General features: G+C 44.1%; 1 protein-coding gene across 1 annotated transcript; it reads left to right on the forward strand.

The window, feature by feature from the left end:
• The first annotated feature begins 416 nt into the window (after positions 1-416).
• Positions 417-24,328, forward strand: ACER2 (alkaline ceramidase 2). Its single transcript, XM_068423006.1, has 6 exons — positions 417-586; positions 7,003-7,117; positions 10,927-11,068; positions 13,689-13,826; positions 19,949-20,086; positions 20,756-24,328. Exons 1-6 carry the CDS (start codon positions 479-481, stop codon positions 20,940-20,942), a joined length of 828 nt encoding a protein of 275 aa, XP_068279107.1. The 5' UTR covers positions 417-478; the 3' UTR covers positions 20,943-24,328.
• Positions 24,329-24,743: the final 415 nt, after the last annotated feature.

The following is a 24,743-nucleotide window of genomic DNA, read 5'->3' on the forward strand; positions in this document are numbered from 1 at the left end:
AGCCGCGACGGCGGGGACGGCGGCGCGGCCCCTCCATGCCCCTGCCGTGCAGGAGCGTGCGGGAAGCTGCCGCTTGTTTCCATCCAGCTGTTTGAGCACATATGCTTAAGGCCTACAAAGGAGGGCGGGGGGCGCGGCGTGTGTGGGGAAGCTGGCTCCTCAGAGGAAAGTAAGCGCTCCAGCCTGCCCGGCTCCCTGGGGTCCCCGCCGGCAGACAGCCCGGCCCCTGCGGAAACACGGTGACGGCCCCCCCGCCTACCCGGCTGCTGGGCGGCCAGCGGAGCGGGCCCCGCCGCTCCCTGCCAGGCCAAGGTCTGCCCCGCCAGCGGGCGGTGTGGGGAGGCTGCCCCGCCCCTTACGCAAGCCCGAGGCGCAGCGGGAGGCGGGCGGCAGAGGGAGGGACGGAGGGAGAGGGGACCAGGCGTCCAGCAGTGCCGCCGCGGCCGGGACGGGACGGCGTGGCGAGCGAGCCGGCGGCATGGGCGCGCTGCTGTGGTGGGACCAGCTGCGGGCCGGCAGCTCAGAGGTGGACTGGTGCGAGGACAACTACACCATCGTACCCGCCATCGCCGAGTTCTACAACACGGTGCGTGGCGGCGGCGGCGGCCGCCTACGCGCCGGGGGGCGGAGAAGAGGCGCGGGCTCGGCGGGGGTCTCGTCGGCGGGGCGAGCGGATAGGGCGGTCGCCGTGCAGAGGCACCGGCACCGGCCGTGCTCAGCGGCTGCCCCGGCTGCAGAGCGGACGCGGTCGGGCGGTGGCGGGCCGGCGGGTGGGTGGTTCCAGTGGAGCCCTGGGGGCTCCTGCTGCCTACCAAGTCCGTCTCCTACACGGTTTTCACGGGACGGTAGAAATGCCCTTCTGTCGCTGCCTACTTCTTCCTTCTCCAGTCCCTGGTACGCCTAAAATTAAAGAAAAATGAGCGGTTTGGTGTTGCAGGTATAGAAGCGGGAGGTTTAGAGAGGGCTCGTGACAAGCTATTCGGTCAATAGTGTGCAGCAGGCCCCCTCGTCTGCGTCGAGCCCTGTGGTGGCCCAGCAGCAGAACTTTGGTGATGGACTGCCTGCGTCCGGTACCCGTTTGCACAGGTGTCAGCCACTTGACAGCGTGCAAGGCAGTGATGGATCAAGAAAAAAACACCTTAGTGTTTGGAGGCAAAACTGGGTTTCATCCAGGTAGGTCTGGCTCCAAGAAGGCAAAGCTTTCAAGAGCAATTCACCTTGAGGTTGCAGGAGGAAGTCAGCAATGTACTTTTAGAAGAAGAGATGTCTGTTTAAGAAAGTAGACGAAGAAAGGAAGGAGAGGGAGGAGGACTAATGTAATTATTGCTTCCTTCCAGTAAGCCGTGGTTCATTCCTGAGTCCTCTCATGCCATCCCAATACCTCTCAGGTGCTGGAGAGAACTTGTGAAAACATAGCCCCAGCAACAGAGCCAGCCTGCCCTGTACCACGCATCTTGGAAGGGGAGCAGTGCTCCGTACATCCTGTGTATGTAAAGAATTGCAGTGACAGATCTGCCAGAGTGAGATAATGCATCGGGCTTTCTGGTAGTTTGCCTTTCCATGAAAAACACATGTCCAGGAGTGAACCCTGCAAATGTGGTGTCTATTTTTTCTTCTGTAGCGGGTGGTGTGTGCACAGTTGAGGACCTGGGGCTTCTGCTGTGCCTCTTTTATACTTTAAAATGGTCTATTAGGTTTTTTCCTCCCTAATTCCATCCTTCTCTGAGCTGTCTTTCCCTTTTGAGCTATGTTTCTTTGACTGCTAAAATCCGGTGGAAGAAAGAAGTAGGTGTCTGGCTTCTCTCACTGGAGTATCATGGGGGGTGCTGCACGTATAGAACAAGTAATTCCATGGCGCTCGGTGTACGTTGCTAACCTGTTGTTTTTTCTTGTATTTTGCTGCCAAAGTCATCCAGGTGGTGGTTTGTTTGTGCCATTGGAGAACTTTGAGTGTGTGGGGGGGAAACTGTCTGCTGTCTTTTTGGCTGATGTCACTGTGCAAGAACCAAAAACGAAGGAAAAGGTCAGGATAAACAAGTTTCTTGAAGACAGCAAGTGTGTTTTGGAGCCAGCTATGCAGGGGGATGGGTATCCTTCGGACTGTACTGAGCTGATTAGGAGTGGTATACAAGCTTGCAAAATGCTAGGAGCTGCAGGTATGTCCGGAGGAATAATGGAGATTCCAGACAGGTTAATAGAGAGACACACCGAAAAGTTTACCCGGAAACCCACTGTACTGCGGCAGCTATGTCTAAATCAGCAAGCTGTACACTGAAAGGGGAGGAAAAAAGAGGCCATGAGGAGAGTAGTTGTGTTTAGACTCTTCTCAGTAGTAACAAGTCATTGTAAGGGTTTGACTTCTATATTAGCAACTTCTGAAAATGAAGACGGTGACTTGGCAGTAGATTGATGGGGTTGTGTGACTGTGTCCCCAAAAAGCCAGATGCTCCCAGGTCAGTTGGGAAATTTTGGCCCTACTCTAACAGGCACTTTAAGTGGAGTCTAAATTTTATTCCTTCTTAAATGGTTCAGTTCTGACTCAAACCCTCTTGAAGTTTCAAGGAAGGACTCTTCAGCAGACCTGAATCTGACATGTGGGTCTTTAAGCTGTAGATTAAAACCTTGCTAATCCGTATTTTAAGCTGTCATGGCCAAGGTCAGGGTTGTAGTTGAGGTCTCACGCAATATTCATGTAAGCACAAAACTGGAACAGCTTACCTGAAACGTATTTTTAAAAAAACATTTATTTTTTTCTGGTGGGACTCACTCTTCATCTGTTATGCATAAATTTAACTTGATTTAGTTAAAAAGCAAACCAAAGTGCTCAACAGGATTAAATCGATAGGAGAATATCTGTTCAGAGATTTTGTTCAAATTTATCAGACAAATTTTTTAAAACATACATAAGCTAGACTGATACGATTTTGTGTTCAGGTCTTACACTCTTTCAGTAAAGAGGCCACGAAACACTTTGTAACTCAAATTGAAAGAACAGGTATAGGAAAACTAGCTTTTTCTTTGTTTTTGTTTTTCCTGAAATGAATAAAATAATGTATTCTGATGCAGTGTAACCTTACTCCAGAACATAAACAAATGCCTCCACTTGTTCAAAAGAATTTACCCTGTGCAGAGGTATTTAGAAAAAAAAAAAGCTGTTCTTTGTGTTTTAAACACCTGAAAACAGTAACTTTATTTCTGTTGCTATTAGAGTCAGTACTTTGCAGTTCAGTATGTTGTGTTCAGTTGTGGATGTAATACGTATTTCTTGCCAAATTTCCATTTAAAGAGGGAATTGCCAGTGTTTTTATTCCTCTTCTTTTGTTCCCTAGTGGCATAGAGATAACAGTTTTAAAAAGCTATCAAATAGTCTTAAGAGTGTGAGAGCATGTTCGTACTCTCTCTGCTTCATCATTTTTACTACAGAAGTCTTTTCACGTATGTGAGTGGCATGCTCATGGATCAGGATATAGAAGGTATAAACCCTCTGAACTCACCGAGAGCTGCTTAGTCCATTTTTGCTTTCTCCTCACAAAGAGGTAGTGCAATAAGTGTTGTCGTGGTGGTTGAATGCTACAGCTGCTGTCTGGGAGATTTACCAGATAGTAAGGAATACTTGAGCTTTGGTAGGACTGCAGGAAATGTCTTGAGTTGGGACTGTGGCCAGATGTGAGCGAAGTTATGTGGTCATGATCTGAGCAAGCCTCTGGCATTCCCTCTGTGGCCCATGTCCTATATTCCTTTCATAAAATTAAGTAATTGGAAATTAGGTCCAGAATTGTATGAAGCGGAGGATGGACTGTTATTGGTGGGCTGCTTACCTTTTTTCCAGAACTGTAACTTTTAGTCATTGTCTTTTGTAGATCCCAAAGGAAATTCTCTGTATTTCTGTTATTAATTTTTGCACTAATCTTAACTATATCAGCATTTGAATCGTACGTTGTCAAACCACACAGGCCAGTTGTGTATTATGTGAAAAACTGCACGTGCAGCACACTTTCTGAAACCAGAGCCAAAGGGATAGGTGCCTCACTTGCTTGGAAGGGGTGGTGTTAATAGTTGCAGTATATCTAAGGGTGTGGTCCTCCTAGGGAGCCAGGCTGATATCAGAGAGTGAAAAACAGCAGGTCAGTTCTAGTGTTGATCTAGTTGACACTGAACATGAAACTAATAGAATTTAAGCAATGCGTTTCAGAAGATGTTCCAGAGTCCTGATTTGAATATAACTTGTGGAAAATATTATTTGCAGAATATGAGAAACAGAACTAAGCTATTGCATGAAAGAGAGGTATTATTATCACATTATTTGTAAACTTAGTAGAAAAGAATTTTGGTACTAAAATTTCCACTTCTGCGATGTTAGGAAGTCCTCCCGGTGCCCATTGCGAAGAGTACAAGTCATGGCCAAGCTCCAGGTTGCAAGGGTTTTCGTGCATTTGCAGGCAGGACCTTAGCATGAACGGGAGTTCAGTGCCAGAAGAGCACTGCTGTAGGGCAGAACCGCTCCTTTGTTGTCTCATCACTAGTGTGAACCTGCATTGCTACAGGTATGGTAAGTAGGTGTATTTCCTTTGTCATCTTGTTCCTAGGCTGAATAAGGACTTTCTAGCCAAATTTTGATAGACTGTAATTACCTGGTCTGATTTTCTTCATTGGTCAGTTCTAGCTGTAGAGATGGAACGGTTTTCTTCCACACCGCTTTGTTTATAACCATCTATTTTTTCGCGTTGACACCTCACTTTGTCCTAACTGTGGCTAAAAGCGTAAAATGTGTAGAGCACTCCCAGGTCCCCAGAGGACTTGTTCATATTCCATCATCCCTGGTACCATCACTGTGTGTGCTTCCTAGCTGTTTTGGTGCAAGAGGACCCCTCCCACTCTGTGCTTGCCGCAGCACATTACACACTGGGATCCTGGTCCACAGCTGTATTCCTGATGTTGCTAACGGTCTCCACAGAGCTGGTGGGTTTTTAATGAATGGAAGATGCTCTAGTGAGCCTGTTTGGTTGAATGTGTAGGTTGTTTTACATGGATTAAGCAAATTGATCTGCCTCTTAAAATCTGCTAAAATAGGAGATTATTTTATAAATAACTCTTTGGTCTTTACCTTGCCTCCCCAGGCTTGTGCAGTATCCTGCGCTCTGACGTTGCCAGGTGCCTCTGTTGTCAACCTTCGGCCATCTCAGTTTGTGAACAGCAAAGGCAAATTTGCCACCTTGGTAGGGTGAAGGATTTCCGTAAGAAGAGTTGTTTTATTCCTGCTGAAGGGGCGCTTGGTCTCTGGCACCATTTGTCAGTTGTAGCACCTACAGCTTTTTCATATCTGGTTTATGAGGCTGGCTTTGTGCATGGCAAAACACACTGTAGGAGCTAGTAATTGGTGAAAGGATTCAACCCTTCAGCCCTTGGTGGGCAATCCAGCGGGAGGTAGCTCTCTGGCATCTTTCCCTGGCATGACTGGTCAATGTTATGGCCTGACTGCAAGGAGCCCTCTGCATTAGCATGTCTTTGCTTGGGCTATGTGCTGTTACCAGGATGCTGTTGGCAGAGATTTGCATAGTATTTGCAGCTCTAAACTGCGTGGGTGATGGCTCTTTCTAAGTATTTTAATGAAATCTAAAAGCCAAGGCTTTGGAAGGAAACACAGCTTGTCTGTGAGGATGTACCTTTAGCATGAGGGAAGGTGTCAGGAATGAAGTAGATGGTGCTGAGAAACTGCTTCTGTAATTATTGTCATTTTGAATGCCAGCCTAGGAGTATGTTTTGATGAGCCTTGCAAGTGTTAAATGAGATGTGTCCATTTTAATCATCATAAGCTCTGTTCTCAGACCGTGTTGAGTGGTGGACAACAGCAGCTGAACGAACGAATGCCTTATTTGTGTGTGATTCTTGAATCCTTTCTCCACCAGGTTTTTGTTAATGTCAGTAAAAGTTTGTAAGTGTCTGAAAAGAGGGGATCTGTCCCCGAGGAGCGCTCTTGTCCCAAAGTTGTTTTCTATGTCTGCTTTAGGGGAGCGTTGCTGGGGATGATTTTCTCTTGTGCTTGTGCTAGGCAGGGGAACGTGAGGAAGCTGAGGCTGGGGAACTTATCCTGTCCCCTGTCCCGCTGTGAAGCAGCAGTAGAGTATTTCTGTAACTACTCAGTTATAGTGCCACAGCTGGCCCTTAGCACTGGCAGCTCCTTCTGGGGAAAACCAACTGGTCACTACAGTGACAGCTCCTGCTAATTGCCGGTAAAGTGTTTTCGGCCTTTAACTAGAGAATCATGCTTTGAGTTGTTAGTAAGCAAGACAAAATATGTCTTTGTTCAGCTCTTATATATTAAATTTTAAAAAGCTAGTAATGGTCTTAATTATCAGCCTTTTCACCTTCCTATAACTAGTTTTCAGTCACATTCAGTTGTTTCTGTACTGGAGAACCAAGAGGAAAAATGAAGTGTAAAAGGATTTATGGCTTCAGGCTCTCTTTACTTTGCACAAAACGGATTCTAACTCTTCTAGCTTAGCTTTGTATTTCAGACCTTCCAATAGCTGTTGCTCAGTGACTTGACTTCCACGAAGCTTGACTGGCCCTGTCTAGTGCCAGTACTTCTAGTACTTTTTCCATGATAGGCGTGATAGCCATTGAGAGTACAGGTCACTTGCCAGGATGTCCTGTTCCTCATCTGCTTGCTCTTGTAGGCTTCCTGAACTGCAACAGCCTTGAGTATTTGTAGAGTCTCAATAAAATTCCCTGCGAATAGATTTGAAAGGTAATTTAAAGATGTGACTAGCCACATTTTAAATTGAAGTTTTTATGCTGTTTTTAGTTTAATGATGTTAAACAAAACAAGTTAATGCTCTGCAAAAACAACTCAGCTTTGGCAGAAACTGAGGACCATAATTTTTTGAGCTGGGGCTTCACTGGATGGCACAGTGTTTTTATAGATGTCTTAGGCAGCCTATGAATATTTAAGGTTTGTTTATTTTCTGTCTTTGTGATACTGTTTTTTTTTTTTCCCCTTAGATAAGCAATGTCTTGTTTTTCGTTTTACCACCCATATGTATGTGCTTGTTCCGTCAATATGCAACCTGCTTCAACAGTGGAATATACTTAATATGGACTCTGCTAGTTGTGGTTGGTAAGTTGTTTGGTCTCTGTTTGCCTGTTCATGCATGAACTGAGAGAGGAAATCATTTTTTCCTGCTTGCGCCTGATTGTTTTGTAAAACAAAGCAATCCTGACGTCTGCAAAGGAGTTTGCTTATACTTGCTTGAAGCTGAAGCAATATTTCTGAAAGGAAAATCACAGAATCACAGAATGTTAGGGATTGGAAGGGACCTCGAAAGATCATCTAGTCCAATCCCCCTGCCGGAGCAGGATTACCTAGATCATATCACACAGGAACGCGTCCAGGTGGGTTTTGAATGTCTCCAGAGAAGGAGACTCCACAACCTCTCTGGGCAGCCTGTTCCAGTGTTCGGTCATCCTCACCGTAAAGAAGTTTTTCCTCATATTTATGCGGAACCTCCTGTGTTCCAGCTTGCACCCATTGCCCCTTGTCCTGTCAAGGGATGTCACTGAGAAGAGCCTGGCTCCATCCTCATGACACTTGTGCTTTACATATTTATAAACATTAATGAGGTCACCCCTTAGTCTCCTCTTCTCCAAGCTAAAGAGATCCAGCTCCCTCAGCCTCTCCTCATAAGGGAGATGTTCCACCCCCTTAATCATCTTTGTGGCTCTGCACTGGACTCTCTCTAGCAGTTCCCTGTCCTTCTTGAACTGAGGGGCCCAGAACTGGACACAATATTCCAGATGCGGCCTCACCAGGGCAGAGTAGAGGGGGAGGAGAATCTCTCTTGACCTGCTAACCACAGCCCTTCTAATACACCCAAGGATGCCATTGGCCTTCTTGGCCACAAGGGCACACTGCTGGCTCATGGTCATCCTGCTGTCCACTAGGACCCCCAGGTCCCTTTCCCCTACGCTGCTCTCCAACAGGTCTGTCCCCAACTTGTACTGGTACATGGGGTTGTTCTTGCCCAGATGCAGGACTCTACACTTGCCCTTGTTATATTTCATTAAATTTCTCCCCACCCAACTCTCCAGCCTGTCCAGGTCTCTCTGAATGGCTGCGCAGCCTTCCGGTGCGTCAGCCACTCCTCCCAGTTTTGTGTCATCAGCGAACTTGCTGACAGTGCACTCTATTCCCTCATCCAAGTCATTAATGAATATATTGAATAGAACTGGTCCCAGTACCGACCCTTGAGGGACTCCGCTAGACACAGGCCTCCAACTGGACTCTCTCCTATTGACCACCACTCTCTGGCTTCTTTCCTTCAGCCAGTTCACAATCCACCTCACTACCCGATCATCCAGACCACACTTCCTCAGTTTAGCTGCGAGGATGCTGTGGGAGACCGTGTCAAACGCTTTACTGAAATCGAGATAGACCACATCCACAGCTTTACCATGATCTGTCCACCAGGTTATGTCCTCATAAAAGGCTATCAAGTTGGTTAAGCATGACTTCCCCTTGGTGAAGCCATGCTGAGTGCCCCTAATGATCCCCCTATCCTTGATGTGCCTAGAGACAGCACCAAGGACAAGTTGTTCCATCACCTTTCCGGGGATGGAGGTGAGGCTGACTGGTCTATAGTTACCCGGGTCCTCCTTCTTGCCCTTTTTGAAGACTGGAGTGACATTCGCTTTCCTCCAGTCCTCAGGCACCTCTCCCGTTGCCCACGACTTAGCAAAGATGATGGAGAGTGGCCTAGCAATGACTTCCACCAGCTCCCTCAGCACCCGCGGGTGCATCCCATCAGGGCCCATGGATTTATGGACGTCCAGATTGTTTAACTGGTCCCTGACCCAGCCCTCATCTACCAAGACAGATTCTTCCTCTATCCTGACTTCTTCTGGGACCTCAGGGGTCCGAGGCTCCTCAGGACAGCCTCCAGCAGTATAGACAGAGGCAAAGAAGGCATTCAGTAACTCTGCCTTCTTTTTATCCTCTGTCTCCAGGGCCCCCACCTCATTCATCAGTGGGCCTACATTGCCTCTAGTGTTGGTTTTACCTGCAATGTATTTGAAGAAGCCCTTTCTGTTGTCCTTGACCTCTCTTGCAAGGTTTAATTCCAAGGAGGCCTTAGCTTTCCTAGTTGCCTCCCTACATCCTCTGACAACAGACTTATATTCCTCCCAAGTGACCAGCCCCTCCTTCCATGATCTGTACACCCTCTTCTTCCACTTGAGTTTGCCCAGCAGTTCCCTGTTTAACCATGCAGGTTTCCTGGTACCCTTCCTTGACTTCCTACCTGCTGGGATGCTCTGATCTTGAGCTCGGAAGAAGCAGTCCTTGAATGCTAACGAACTATCTTGAGCCCCCTTACCTTCTAGTACCCTGTCCCATGGGATTTCCCCTAGCAATTGCGTGAAAAGGCCAAAGTTGGCCCTCCTGAAGTCCAGGGTTGCGATTCTGCTAGCTATTCTGTTCCTGCCACATGAGATCCTGAACTCTACCATCTCATGGTCACTACAACCAAGGCTGCCCTCAACCTTCACCGCTTCAACCAGACCCTTCTTGTTAGTGAGGATAAGATCCAGCAGCGCTCCTCTCCTAGTTGGCTCATCCACCATTTGCATCAGAAAGTTATCATCAATGCACTGGAGGAACCTCCTGGACTGAGGCTGGCTGGCTGAGTAGGCCTCCCAGCAAATATCAGGGTAGTTGAAATCCCCCATGACAACCAGGCCCTGTAATTGCGAGACTGCTCTCAGCTGCCTGTAGAAGGCCTCATCACCGTCCTCATCCTGATCTGGTGGCCTGTAATAGACACCCACAACAATGCCTTTTGCATTTTGCATTTTGAAAATGCCTTTTGCATTTTGAGGTTGATGGGAACTTTGGCCTTAATTCTGTTCCCTTCTTATCATTCCTTTGCATAACTTCTTTTTTTTATGTCTGGGCTTACTGTACTGCAGTGCTGACCCTCCTTCCTCTGTTGTTGTTGCTTAAATGAGAGTTGAAAGTGCCCAGCACAACTGAAGAGGATAACAGGTTTTCACAGAATCACAGAATCAATCAGGTTGTAAGTGACCTCTGGGATCATCGAGTCCAATCGTTGCCCTGACACCGCCATGTCAACTAGACCATGGCACTAAGTTCCACGTCCAGTCTTTTCTTAAACACATCCAGAGATGGTGACTCCACCACCTCCCTGGCCAGCCCATTCCAATGTCTAATGACCCTTTCTGTGAAGAAATGCTTCCTAATGTCCAACCTGAACCTCTCCTGGCGAAGCTTGAGGCTGTGTCCTCTTGTCCTATCGCTAGTTGCCTGGGAGAAGAGGCCAACTCCCACTCCACTACAACCTCCCTTCAGGTAGTTGTAGATTGCAATACTTCTGCATTGTAGTGAGAAAGCCCAAAGTCTTAGCCATTTCACAGATGTGAAATTCTTAAGCTTTTTCATTCCTAGAGGCACTGGGATCTTTTAAAGGGATAATCAGAGCCCTGTGGGGCAGTGTGACACTTTCCACCTGTAAACCTGTGTCATGGAGTAGTCATCAGATGCTGCTTTCATCTTTGTCTTACCCATTTTTGTGCTATTGAGAAAATTCAGAAGCAGTATTTGGCTTTTATGTCTTAATTGGTTTTGCATTTAACTTTACCACCTGATGTTTTTTCACATACATCTTTTCTAGTAGGAGCTGGCATCTTCAGCTGCTGCTTATGTGAAGTGTTTGCTTCTTAATTAACGAGGTGCTGATGATTTGGATTGCCTTCTTAGGAAAGCTGGCATTTGTTTTCTGGTTTTCTTTTTTGTAACCTTTTCTAGACCAAATGGTAATCCGCCATTTGCTCTGAAGTTCTGAGCACGTGCAGTGTGTTTTGGTCTATACAGTACTGCAGCTATTCATATTGCCTTTTGATTGATTCTTCCAGGAATTGGATCTGTTTACTTTCACGCCACCCTCAGTTTCCTGGGCCAGATGCTGGATGAGCTGGCTATTCTCTGGGTCCTGATGTGTGCTCTTGCCATGTGGTTCCCTAGGAGATACCTGCCCAGAGTTTTTCGAAATGACAGGTAATCATATAATCATACATGTACGCTTTCATGTTTCTTGAAACATCTTATGCTAACACCTAAACCTGCACATAATGGCACTGAGTGATCATCCAACGTTACCACTGCTGCCGCTATCTTATCTCACTGCATTCTCTTCCTATGGCGTGTGTCTCAGCCCATTTTGTTCAGAATTCCTGAGTTTGCACTTGCTGATGGTGGGGTTTACGACCTGTAACTTCAGATCTTGGGATGAGGTGACTTGCCTCTGGAAGTGCCTGTTCTTTTTCATTATAGGGAGACGTTTTCATGACTAGTTTATATAAGTTGCAGCTAAACTAAAGTAAGAGAAACCCTCTTTCCCTCTTCCTTTTGTATATCCTAAAGTGTATATACAAGTGGACTTATGGAGGTCAGCTGAATTTTCATCTGAGTATTTAAGCCAGAGGTTAAGGATGATGTTTAAGAATTCAAAGGCTAAGTGTTTGTTTAGAAGCCTATTGTTGTTGTAAAAGGATTTTTTTCTTTTTTCTTGCAGGATTAAAAAAAGCGCATTGTAGCCAGTTTAAAGAATCTGGTTGTGCTTTGTCTCCCCCTAAAAACATTGTACTATAATGTTTCTACATGTTGCTCTTTTATGCAATAAAGAAGTTGAGGGAATGGAGAGGTTTGAATTGCAGCATCAATATTCTTCTCTCTGAAAATTGCTGAGGCTGATGCCTCTTGCCTTCTTATACTGTTATTATCTGGGATTTTTTTTGCCTTCTTTTTGCTTGACGTGTGCCTGATTAGAAGTTGCTGTGGGGGGAGGGGAGAGAAGGTTGGTGCCTAGATTGACCATTCCTTAAAATAGCTTGCACTAAGAAAAGTGTATCTTGAATTACCATGTACAGTCTATGCAGTCTAATGGCTTTGTCGTGTTGGTGTGAATTTAGTACTTCAGCATATTGCAACACCGTGCTATTACAGGATACCATCAACTTAACAAGCAAACAGAGGTTTTACTGGGATGTTTTGGCCAATGACATGGCTTTTAGACATTTAGTTTAAGTGAAGAAGAGTTCGGAGTCTTGAAGAATTTCTGTGACTCCATGTAAATTGTTCCTCAAAAGCCTAAGGACATCCTTATTCTATCGCTATCTTCTGATACTGTGCTGGGTAGGTTCATAGTATGGGCCAAGAGGTTAAACTGTATCCTTTTTAAAAGGAATAGTAACGCTTCTTGGGTGAAATCCTGTTTATATTGAACTTGGTGTTAAAACTATAAATAATAATCTCCAAGGTTATAACTGATTCATAAAAATACTGAGATGAGGTGAAGGATGTCCGCTATCCTAAATTTCTCAGAACACTTCTTCCTGTGAATCTGTCAAGGCAGTTACATATTAAGGTCTTGATTCCTTTCTGAAGTGTACAGAAGAAAAACATACTCGGCAACAAACCCTAACACAGAACAGATTTGGTTTATATTTTTAGTTTTTTGCTTTGCCTAGCTAATCATCTAATATTATATCTGTCCTGTGCTTACTGCTGTGGTCTTCACTTTCTTCATCCTCATCACACTCTGGATTTTCAATGCTGTAAATGTTATTATCTACCATCACCAATTTGTGGTGTCTTTAGTCGTTAAGGCATTCATGTCAGATCCGAACTTCCTACTTAAGTAACTTACTGCCTTTCAGCAGAAAGAAAAACTTTAAAGCAAAAGGCAAGTGGAATGAGCTAGGTGAAGGTTAAGGTGATGACATTTGTGGCCAAGGAATGGTGCTGCACAAGCATAGTGAGACCCTACTTCAGACATAGAATTAAGGACAGAAGAGCCGTCCTTGGACAGCAACTAGTTTTATAAAGCAATGGGCCAGGAGTTGAAGGGCAGTGTGATGATCCTCTGTCTGCCATAGTCCTGCCAAAGACTGGAAATGGGTTGTTTAAAGTCCGAACTTGAAGTTTAAACAGCAGTGAACTTATATTTAATTTAAAAGTTGTCAGGGTGTCTATATAGGGCCCAATGTGATTTCATTTATACTAAGAATATACCAATCTGTAATCTTAAAAAAGTGGGGGAATCCCTCCACCTACTGTTGAATTTGGTTAAAAGAAATGTTCTTACTTACCTTGTAGTTTTCAGTATCTTTAAGGCTTAAAAGAGATGAAGGAAAATAAAGCAGACTATAACATGACTCTAGAATTTGGGGCATTGACGGTAACAAAATATCCTAAAAATCCATGTTAAAAACATGAAGAATGATGACGACACAACACTGCTTTGAGGAAGTACAGTGCTGCGTGCAGAGATGGACTTGTTCTTGGCGCACTGTGAGAGGAGAAGGATGGGAGTTTGGCCTTTGGTTTTTGAAAGCAGTGATTAGTGGGTGTGGGCACGCGTATATATACATACGCATACCTGCTTCAGAAGACCACAGTCCAGCAAAAATTTGTGTATATGGTTAACTCTGCATGCACACACATATCTTGTGCAAGATCCACATCCATTTTATGCACATTGTCATTGCACCTCCTGAATCATCTAGAGAAACCCAGATTTTGTTACATTATTAAAATAATTTTAAGATTTCTGGTTTTAGTAATCAAAAGTTTTGAATTAAAAGCAGTTTTTCTCCCCCCCAAAAATGTTCTTCAGGAGCCGGTTTAAAGCTGCTGTGGGTGTCGTGTCTGGAGTTACTACGTGCCTCGCCTTCATTAAGCCTGCCATCAACAACATCTCGCTAATGACTCTGGGTGTTCCCTGCACAGCTTTGCTCATTGCTGAGTTGAAGAGGTGAGTACATTTCTCCTGACTGCAGCATTGCCTTCAGATATCGTTAGGCCACCATGTGATGATGCACTAGATCTGGCTTCAGTGCTTGTGATTGCGGATCAGAAGTGCTTCTACCACATGCAAGTGCAGATCTGGTGTAAATTTGCTCTGCCAGTTCGTACGTTTTTGGCAAGGATTTTTTTTTTCCTAGGCCGTTATGCTGGGTCAGATATTGTCTGTCTTCTTGCAACATATCTCTTGCTGCAACCTGATCTACGTCAAATTTCTTTGGTTATTGTGGAATCAGGGCAAGGGTTTCACTCGACTGACAGCATTTTTGCTGTATAGTATGCCTAAGGGTGAAGTGATCGCATGACCACAGTCTGGGCACTAGAGGGAGTGTGGAGCAAGGCCCAAACATGCGTGGGAGATGTTACAGCTCTCAAAGTTGTACTGTGAGTGTTAGACCCCTTTGCCTTCTGACGTGGATAATATGATGGAGTCAGACTGACAAAGATAGGGTTAATCACTAGATTGTAGAGGATAGTGATCAGTCAGGGCCTTAGAAACCATAAAACCAGAATGCAAATAGAGAAGAACCTGATCTTAACGTTTTTTAAAGAGTCCTACCGCAACAGCGATAGCAGCAGCTGTCCAGAGGCTGTGTTTTTGCATCTTTCACTCGCTGCAAAAACAACCAGATGAGTACCAGCATACGAACTTGTCCTTTCCCCCTCTCCTCCAGTGTTTGAGAAGGATTTTACAACTTATGTTGGCTCTTACTTACCATATGGGTTTCTTCAAATACATTGCAGGTAAAACCAACACTAGAGGCAATGTAGGCCCACTGATGAATGAGGTGGGGGCCCTGGAGATAGAGGATAAAAAGAAGGCAGAGTTACTGAATGCCTTCTTTGCCTCTGTCTATACTGCTGGAGGCTGTCCTGAGGAGCCCCGGACCCCTGAGGTCCCAGAAGAAGTCAGGATAGAGGAAGAATCTGTCTTGGTAGATGAGGGCTGGGTCAGGGACCAATTAAGCAACCTGGACGTCCATAAATCCATGGGCCCTGATGAGATGCACCCGCGGGTGCTGAGGGAGCTGGCGGAAGTCATTGCTAGGCCACTCTCCATCATCTTTGCTAAGTCGTGGGCAACGGGAGAGGTGCCTGAGGACTGGAGGAAAGCGAATGTCACTCCAGTCTTCAAAAAGGGCAAGAAGGAGGACCCAGGTAACTATAGACCGGTCAGCCTCACCTCCATCCCTGGAAAGGTGATGGAACAACTTGTCCTTGGTGCTGTCTCTAGGCACATCAAGGATAGGGGGATCATTAGGGGCACTCAGCATGGCTTCACCAAGGGGAAGTCATGCTTAACCAACTTGATAGCCTTTTATGAGGACATAACCTGGTGGATAGATGATGGTAAAGCTGTGGATGTGGTCTATCTCGATTTCAGTAAAGCGTTTGACACGGTCTCCCACAGCATCCTCGCAGCTAAACTGAGGAAGTGTGGTCTGGATGATCGGGTGGTGAGGTGGATTGTGAACTGGCTGAAGGAAAGAAGCCAGAGAGTGGTGGTCAATAGGAGAGAGTCCAGTTGGAGGCCTGTGTCTAGCGGAGTCCCTCAAGGGTCGGTACTGGGACCAGTTCTATTCAATATATTCATTAATGACTTGGATGAGGGAATAGAGTGCACTGTCAGCAAGTTCGCTGATGACACAAAACTGGGAGGAGTGGCTGACACAACGGAAGGCTGCGCAGCCATTCAGAGAGACCTAGACAGGCTGGAGAGTTGGGCAGGGAGAAATTTAATGAAATATAACAAGGGCAAGTGTAGAGTCCTGCATCTGGGCAAGAACAACCCCATGTATGAGTACAAGTTGGGGACAGACCTGTTGGAGAGCAGCGTAGGGGAAAGGGACTTGGGGGTCCTAGTGGACAGCAGGATGACCATGAGCCAGCAGTGTGCCCTTGTGGCCAAGAAGGCCAGTGGCATCCTTGGGTGTATTAGAAGGGCTGTGGTTAGCAGGTCAAGAGAGGTTCTCCTCCCCCTCTACTCTGCCCTGGTGAGGCCGCATCTGGAATATTGTGTCCAGTTCTGGGCCCCTCAGTTCAAGAAGGACAGGGAACTGCTAGAGAGAGTCCAGCGCAGAGCCACGAAGATGATTAAGGGGGTGGAACATCTCCCTTATGAGGAGAGGCTGAGGGAGCTGGGTCTCTTTAGCTTAGAGAAGAGGAGACTGAGGGGTGACCTCATTAATGTTTATAAATATGTAAAGGGCAAGTGTCATGAGGATGGAGCCAGGCTCTTCTCAGTGACATCCATTGAGAGGACAAGGGGCAATGGGTGCAAGCTGGAACACAGGAGGTTCCGCATAAATATGAGGAAAAACTTCTTTACGGTGAGGATGACCGAACACTGGAACAGGCTGCCCAGAGAGGTTGTGGAGTCTCCTTCTCTGGAGACATTCAAAACTCGCCTGGACGCGTTCCTGTGTGATATGGTCTAGGCAATCCTGCTCCGGCAGGGGGATTGGACTAGATGATCTTTTGAGGTCCCTTCCAATCCCTAACACTCTGTGATTCTGTGATATGTATGTGTCCATCAAAAAAAACAAGACTAGGACCAGACATCTGCGTTCTGATTGCTCCTGTTAGAATAGAGAGATTCTCCTGTTTGCTGCCTTACCATATTCTGCTGCTGATTCTCCATACAGTGGAAGCGTCTGCTAACAATCTTTGGTAAAGTTGTTCATGAGTCTTTTCTCATTAGACGTACTGCTTAGCAGCGTTTACTTCTGTGGTCAAACAAATTCAGGAAACCACATAAGTTAGTTGTAGACAAGAAGGTCAGTAGTTGAAGCATATTGGTGAAGGTGTCTCATTTTGATGAAAGTGCCAAGGAACAACTGACAGGGCAAATGGAGATCTGGTTGTGGCACTGAATAATTTATGTGAACTCTCTACATATCAGTTTTCCAGGCATGAGCTTCTGAGGAACTTAAAAGGATGAATAGTTAGTGTCTCATAAGTTTGAATACTATTGCATCAAATCTCAGAACTGGTGTGCCTACAGGTACTTGCTTTTTAAAACTCCTGGAAGGTCATATCTTACTAAAATGTGTGGAGTTTCCCTGTCTGTTTTTTGAGAGATAATTAAGGACACAGATAAACCTTCTTTTGAATTGGCAGTTAAAAAGGGACCTAAAGTGACATGTGGCCCTCTTAATTATGCAGTGGGACGATGTAATACGTATGATATTTTTTTATGAATTCCTAAATGTAAAAGGCAAATAGTTAAAAGTTTTATTTTAAGCTATGCTGATCTCTAGGAGATTTAAATGAGTGATATTCTTGTAAACCCAGAGGAGAGGAGTCATCTCATCCCTTTTTGCAGGAGAAAAAAGAATCTAAACGTTATTTAAAATGCCTGTGATTCTCCCATTCTCTACTGCCAGTCAGTAGGGGGCTACACGTCTGAGTCCTGGCAGTCTGCAGCAGAAATTTAACTGTGAGACAGGTATTTGGAGAAGGAAGGAGAAAAGCCTCCAGAGTAGTTTCTTCTGTTCTGTGGTGAAGTTTGTGATGTGTTAGACCAAAACTCCCTGTTGTTATTCCTGTTCTAGGCTGGAGTCAAATCTGGTACAGAATTCTGGTGAATCAGAACCACTGTGTTTTCAAATGAGAATTTTCTGCCTCTCATTTGTCCTTGATGAGGAGATAATATTGTCACTAAGGAGCATTATGTTCTTAAATGCAGAGCTGCTAGGGTAGAGTGTATGCTAGGAAGTATTGTGGGTGGGAGATGATCAAAGAAACAAAAGGTAGTTAAGTGCGTACTTGTCCTTGAAAGACAAAGAAATTGTAAAACTTTATTCTTACTTCTGTCCAAACAAATCTCTTCATGTGTTTTATAAAAAAAAAAAAAAGCTCTATGATATCAGGGAGAAGGCGGGTTGGATCATTTGGCTTGCTGGTCCAAGCCAAATAACCATCAAGATTGTAATGTCATCGAATTAGTATGATTTAGTGAGTCATCGTCAGGCAGGTAACTATCTCCACATGCAGATAGATGCTAGAATATTGTTGCATCAGCTGACATCTGAGCCTTGAGCAGTGAAGGTTTACCGTAGCTTCAGGTCTGTCCGTTCATATTTGATTTTCCTAATAGAAACTTGGCTGTGGGGGAGCCCTGCTTCACTGTTGCAGGTTGCTCACAGTTCCCTTATTCCCTTGACTAAAAGTTTAAGCTAGTTAAAAGTTTAAAATACTCCTTAGGGTATGAAGGGATATGTATGTCAAAATGAATCAAGCAGTTAATCGACATCCAGCAGCTTGCACTGGTTGGCAGAAAAGCTGGTGTGTTTTGTTGGGGGTGCCATGACATTGGAAGATAAAGCTGCCAGAAGTTTGTACCAGCCCAGTCCCTTGGATAGCAAATGGCTGGGGCACACCAGTGTCTGCAGAAACTCTGGTATTGAAATAACTGCTGTTTGTGTTAAAACCAAGAACACCATGCATTATACAGGCAAAAGGTTCAAATGGAAGATGAGTGTGGATTACAGGAGCCCCTCTTGAAGACCTTGAGACAGAGGAAGGGACTGTGGGGCACTTGGCATTGACTTGTTTTCATAGGATGTAGAAGGAGAAGACAGAGACCTGTAGCCCTGATGAAGGCTGAGTATTTCTTGTTATACTGGCTAGAGATTTTGCTTATTGTTTTATTCTTGAGATGTAGCTCAAAGAAGTCACTTTAAACAAATTATTCTGTCATCTGAATAGTAGGTTTAGGAGTGCTTTGGGAGGTCGTATCAGTGACCTGAGAAGAGCAGTTCATTGAAGCAAGAATTGTCAAAGAACACTGAACAGTTATCAGATCCCTGGGAAATTCACCAAGAGTTTAACAACAAGAAGAACAAAAAAAGGCAGTGAGGAAAATCCCAAATCATAGCTTTGTTCTTGCAGGAGGCAGGGGAGCTGAGCCATGCCTTCCTTTGGCCAAACAGGGCTGGTAATGTACTGGTCTAGCTTTGCGTTATAGTTATCAGTAACAGCAGAGCTGCATCTGCTGGCACCCAGAGGCCTAACCCAAAATAGCAAGTGTAGGTAGACAGCAAATTATTGACTTTAATAGCATTTTAGGACCTGAAGATTATACTGATGCCTCCTTTTTCCTGATTTTACTCTTCTGAGCAAAGCTGCATAGTTCTTAGAATAATTCCAAGATGTGGAAAAGAACAAAGCATCATGTAGGGAAATAAAATTGTGAGCTTTTGAGTATATCTACAACATAGGTAATGCTATGCAAGTATCCTGGCATCTGCTGTTGTATTCAGTGATGGTCAACTGCAGACCACACTGCATGTGATGACAGCAGATGTTTGTCCTTTCTTTCTCTCTGGTGTACCTCTATATGAACAAGTCAGGTTACTTGTGGAGAGAGAGAACTGCAGCTTAGTCAACATGAGGAATTCTGTCTGAGATGTGGATGCCTGAGGTTTTTTTTTAATTGGTTAGTTGATTTTTCACCCCCCTACAAGTTAGTATTGTACAATGTTCCAGAAAACTTCTAAGGTAGGAGCTTTTACTCAGAGGGCCCAAAGAAGAACGCTGTAGTAGATGGCCTGAGTAAAGGCTCCTACCTTAGAAGTTTTCTGGAACATTGTACAATACTAACTTGTAGGGGGGTGAAAAATCAACTAACCAATTAAAAAAAAACCTCATCCAGTTCCTTTTTTTACAAATCTTTGTATAGTGACAAATATGAACAAATCTGAGCACCTGCAGCGTGGCTACTTGTTACCAGACAGTGTGTGTAATCACTAGTTGTCCTAGATACCTCTTCCTAGAGGTGGGAATGCTTTGATGTTTGCCCACCATTTGCATATTGGTATTTAAGACAATACCCAAAAGACAGCTATTGATTAGAAGATTTGTGTTGTCACCTCACCACTGCCTTGCATCAGAGCCATATTTAGTGTAGGTAAAGTTTCTCTGTTAAGGACATTTATGATGGAGCCCTTTTGAAGATGTATGCCTGGCACTATGAATCCTACCCTAAAATACATAGAGCCAAAAAGCATCCAGCTGCCGTTACAAAGCAAATTTTGTTTTATAACAACTTCTTTGTGTTTTTGTCCTCAGGTGTGAAAACCTGCGTGTGTACAAACTAGGTCTCTTTTCAGGTCTTTGGTGGATGCTAGCGCTTTTCTGCTGGATCAGTGACAAAGCGTTTTGTGAGATCTGGTCCTCATTTAACTTCCCCTATTTGCACTGTGTATGGTAAGTGTTGTGCATAAAATCCACAGTTTGATTCAAATGTGATACACCGTCACCACATTACCCTTCTGTGCTGCCTAGTGGCTATTTCTGGTTAGTGCTAAATAGAATTACTGGTAAGATTATAAGAGGAAGCCTTACACTATCCAAGGTGGCAGATTTAGGAGGCTCTTTGGCCTGATCAGGTTCTTCAGACACTAAGTTGATTAATTGCAACTGAATTCCTTGCCCTACTGGATACTAAAAATCCCATAGCACTTCTCAGCTGAAGCAGTGACTATGAAAGCTTAAACTTCCACTGTTAACAGCTGAGGATGAAGTGGCGGAGCAGTGAAGGGCTTTGATGCCTTTCCTCTTTTACCATCCAGCAAATTGTGCTCTCTTATTCAAGGTGCCATGTCTCAGCAGTTCTACACAAATCTGTCAGCTGCAGAGAGGCCAAAAAGCTGCAGCCAGTTTAGACTAAGGAAAAGCTACAGTTTTGTAGTTTTCGTTATTCTCTGTATTCTTTGCCTGCATGCAAAGGGCAGACAGCAAGCCTGCGGGGACTCAGGGGGAGAAGGTGAAGGACAGACTGATTTTAAAGCATGGTGATATATTTGATTGCTTTACTGAAGTCATGTTACTGATTTTTTTCTTCTTTTTTTTGGGGGGGTGGGTGTCTATTCTCAGGCACATCTTGATTTGCCTTGCGGCATACCTGGGCTGTGTCTGCTTCGCTTACTTCGATGCTGCCTCTGAGATCCCTGAGCAGGGCCCTGTCATAAAGTTCTGGCCCAGTGAAAGATGGGCATTCATTGGGGTTCCTTACGTCAGCCTCCTCTGCGCACAGAAGAAATCACCTGTGAAGATCACATGAAGTTGGCCATGGAATGGGGATGGAGTTTCAATTTACGTTCCAGCCCAGACAGTATTTAAATAATGATAAATTAATAGGGTTGTATTTTATCTTCCTAAGATATGCAGCACTTCAGGTGTCGTAGAAAGAGGAGGCGTGTGTTTTTGTTCCTCTGTCTGGAGAGGAGAGAGGAAGCAGGAAGATGGAGGCTCTTGAACACTGAAGTAACCACTGAAGTCACTGGTTGCCTCTGTTTTGCACTGCATTTTCAATGTAGCATTTCTCTTGATAAAAGCTCTTTCCAAATACCAGGGTCAAGGAATGACGTTTCTGCAATAGGTCACCTCTGGTGCTTGATTCACTTCTTTTGTAACTTCTGGCTTATATATGTGTCTTGGACTGGCTTATGCCTACTTGCCTTGTGTCCTTCTCAGATCTGATTTTGATGTGGTTGCACATGGCCACAAGAGTGTGCTGGAAGCACGCGCTCCTCCCAGCCCAGCATGTAGCACAGGGAGGCTGGCTGTGCATCACGTTGGGTCATGGAGTATGTGGTTGCTTCCCCAAGTATGACAGGAGAGCAGTGCAGAGTGTTTGCAGCTGGATAACTGGATCAGTGCAGCTAGGCAGTGTCAATGCGGGAACAGCTGCCAGAAGATTCAGTCCCTAAAACTAAATAGGAGTTCAAGGGTTTTGAATTTTTCTGTATTTCCACTGACCTGTGGACATTTGTAGGCTGCATATTTCCCTCTTACACAAATGTTACATAAATCCCTCTCTACTTCTGCAGACACATTTGGTCTTGAATTTGGCCTTGGAGCTCACACAGTAGTATGAACATTAACTTCAGTAAGAGCTCAGGTCAGCATAGATTGACAGTGTGATTAAGCTGTAAAAACTTGTAGGTGCCTAGCTGTACGTCTAATTTGAGAGTTAATTTCTCACCGATGCATTGCAAAGTGACATGAACAATAGTGCAGTGCTCTACTAGTTACACTTAGGAAAAAAGTAGATAACAGCTTAAAAACCAAGCTGAAGACGTAGATTTCAGTGAGCAATGAAATGTGACATTGAGTCTTGCATTCTTACAAAAGAATAATAGATTCAAATTTTCTGTTTGTTTTCAGCCTGTTATATAAACATAAGGGATATCTAGACCCAGTTAGTTTTAAGGTAGTACTTCAGGGTTGAGGTTCACGAATGGCTATTCTTGCAAGTAATTTATGCTAGGTCTGTTTGAAAAATGATGGAAAGTGCAGGTGTGTCTTTCAAATATTAGCAATTCTAGCTGCTAGTAACTGCAGTCTTGGAGAGAGAATAGGGTCTGCTTACATTCCAGCTAATACCAGAACTGTAAGTGGGTTGAGGCTTTGGATGTACGCTTTTATGAATAAGTGATATTTCCTTTTTGACTATTAGACCAGGAAATACCATTTTCTCTGTGCTTTGCTAAGAAGTCTCATGTTGTACTTGTTTTTTATCAACATGAAAATGTACTCTATACAGTATTGTCTTTAGGAAAGTGGCTTTTAACAAGAACTTTGGGGTGAATTAACTTTCAAGCATTGTAAAACCTTTCAGATAACTTTTGTATTCAAATTTATGTTTAGAAAACAAGAGCTAAGGTGTTTGCTCTTACACTTAAAGTTGTTAGTGGGAGATATAACTGTCTTCTTGAGAACTTCAAAGCATCTAAGTAGCCTACTGTCAGATTGTGTGACAATCATAAAAGCAGTAAAATCTGTCCAATGGAGCAATGAAGATTTATACCACTTGCTAGTATATTTGTCAGAAAGAAACGTGTTTTTTGCACACACAGTCATATAGTTTTTGTATGAAACCTGTTTGTAAAAATTCATACAGTAATGTTTGTTACTCTTTGAAATACAGTTGCTTTTTCTTATCCTTCCTCTCTCCTAAATATGAAATGCTTTGTTTCAAACACTTCTCAGGTATTAAAAGTCATGTGATTAGATCCTTATACAGATAGGCTTGCTGCTTGGAGCCCAGCTAAGGTTGCTGATACCTGACATGGCCGTACTTTGAGTAATATTCTTCGATATTGTTTGCTAAATTATTATGTTATGGTAAATAAGTTATTTTCAGGATTGCTTGGGAAATTAGTAACTGCAGACATAATGTACTGTCCAAACTGACTGGAGCTTTCCTACCTAGTGTTTTGTTCGAAAGCAACCCCTCTGACTCAAAGGGCTCAAATCAGCCTGCTGTCAACTGCTGCCTTCTGCTGTGCAGAGCCTGACTACTCTTAAAGAAGTAGTTTTATAATTTAAAAAATGGCAGTAGTGCATTCAGCTATTGCAGAGGTGAATGAATGCAAGTACAGGCCAAGAATAATCTCCTGTATTTTTATTAACTAACCTCTAGCCTTCGTACTCTTCTTAGGAGATTCTGTGAACAAAAATCACTATCTGATATTCAAAGCTTCACTGTAGAACTGGTTGGGAGTATTCCACTGTCACAGCAGCCCACCACTTTTAGATGTAGCTACTGCACTTTACAATATTAACTTATATGTTCTGACAAAAGCTACATTTATTTCAAAAAAGAAAAAACATGCAGTTTTTACCAGATTCACAACTTTACAGATTGCACTTTGGACTAAGGCTTCAGTTCACAATAACATTAGTACCCAAGGAAGTATGTGATGGGCATACGGAGACGAGTTTGTGCACTGCCCTGATCATATGAACGAATAGACACGTACACAAGTAGCTCTGTTATGTTGCAGCATAAAGTGATGTATATGCACCCTCAGGTTTTAAAGTCCCAGAATGCTTTCTTCCCTTGCCAGCAGGCTGTGGGTTCCTAGTCCTTAGGTTCAATTAGTATTTTAGTTTAATTAGTGGGATGCAACAGTGTGTTGGGCATAATGTAGATTCTGTATGTTGATATGTGATATCCCTTATTCCTTGAATGTTAAACTTTAGGTAATTTAAGAAAGGATGTTTATCTCTCAGTGATGGCAAACACTTGCCCAATTCACAGTCACTAACATACCTTTTATTAAGTTTTAAGGAGTGATGTTGGGGTTTGTTTTTTTTTGCGTCTGTTGAAGTCTGTATACCAAATGTTTGTGGAAAGCATGTAATACTTTGCAACATTAAATTGCATTCGGAATAGGTATTGTTTGCCTTTTCATACATTGTGTTTGTGGAGAAGAATGTAGCTGCCAGTATAATGCCTTGAAGCAGGACAGTCTATAGTAAAGGTAACTTCTCTGTCACACAGGTAACAGCAGTTCTGACTCTTAAAGAAGGAGGGAGACTGCATTAGATAGAAGACCATCAACTAATGAGATGGGGATTACTTTACTGAGCAGACTGATTTTTTGCAAGTAGAACAAATGCTTGGAAAACTGCAAGCCCGTGAATCAACAGGGACAAGTAGCAAGAAATGGCTAAAAGTTAGCGGCCTCTATTTCCACAAATCCAGAAAACTGGGTCAGAGTGAGTACATCTGAGAGAACAAAGTGTGAATCTTCAGTATTCGTTACCCAAGACTGTGCTCCCAATTTAGGGAGGGAGATAATGGCTGTATACTAGCCTTGTACCTGCCCCTCCCTACCTACTTCCCTTTTACCACAGTTCCTCTCACTCCACGTAAAAGACCTTCTTTGAGACGTTTGCGGATCCCCATAAGCCAGATGTGATAGGGCTTGAAATAACTGTTGTGTGAAAGCGTAGCTATAATTCAAGAATGTTACTCACTCGGAGTTAATGTCTGTAGTTGGCAAGATATCAAAAATGGCTGGTGGATTGGCTCATACATCATCATGTCACTCAGCCTGCTTTATCTGGAGAT

Source organism: Nyctibius grandis, chromosome Z (genome assembly GCF_013368605.1).
Source record: "Nyctibius grandis isolate bNycGra1 chromosome Z, bNycGra1.pri, whole genome shotgun sequence".
NCBI classification, from domain to species: Eukaryota; Metazoa; Chordata; class Aves; order Nyctibiiformes; family Nyctibiidae; genus Nyctibius; species Nyctibius grandis.

Coding starts and splice junctions, on each gene's coding strand:
- ACER2 (XM_068423006.1), top strand. CDS start 479: ATGGGCGCGCTGCTGTGGTGGGACCAGCTGCGGGCCGGCAGCTCAGAG. Junction 7,118..10,926: donor GACTCTGCTAGTTGTGGTTG/GTAAGTTGTTTG, acceptor TGATTCTTCCAG/GAATTGGATCTGTTTACTTT. Junction 11,069..13,688: donor AGAGTTTTTCGAAATGACAG/GTAATCATATAA, acceptor AATGTTCTTCAG/GAGCCGGTTTAAAGCTGCTG.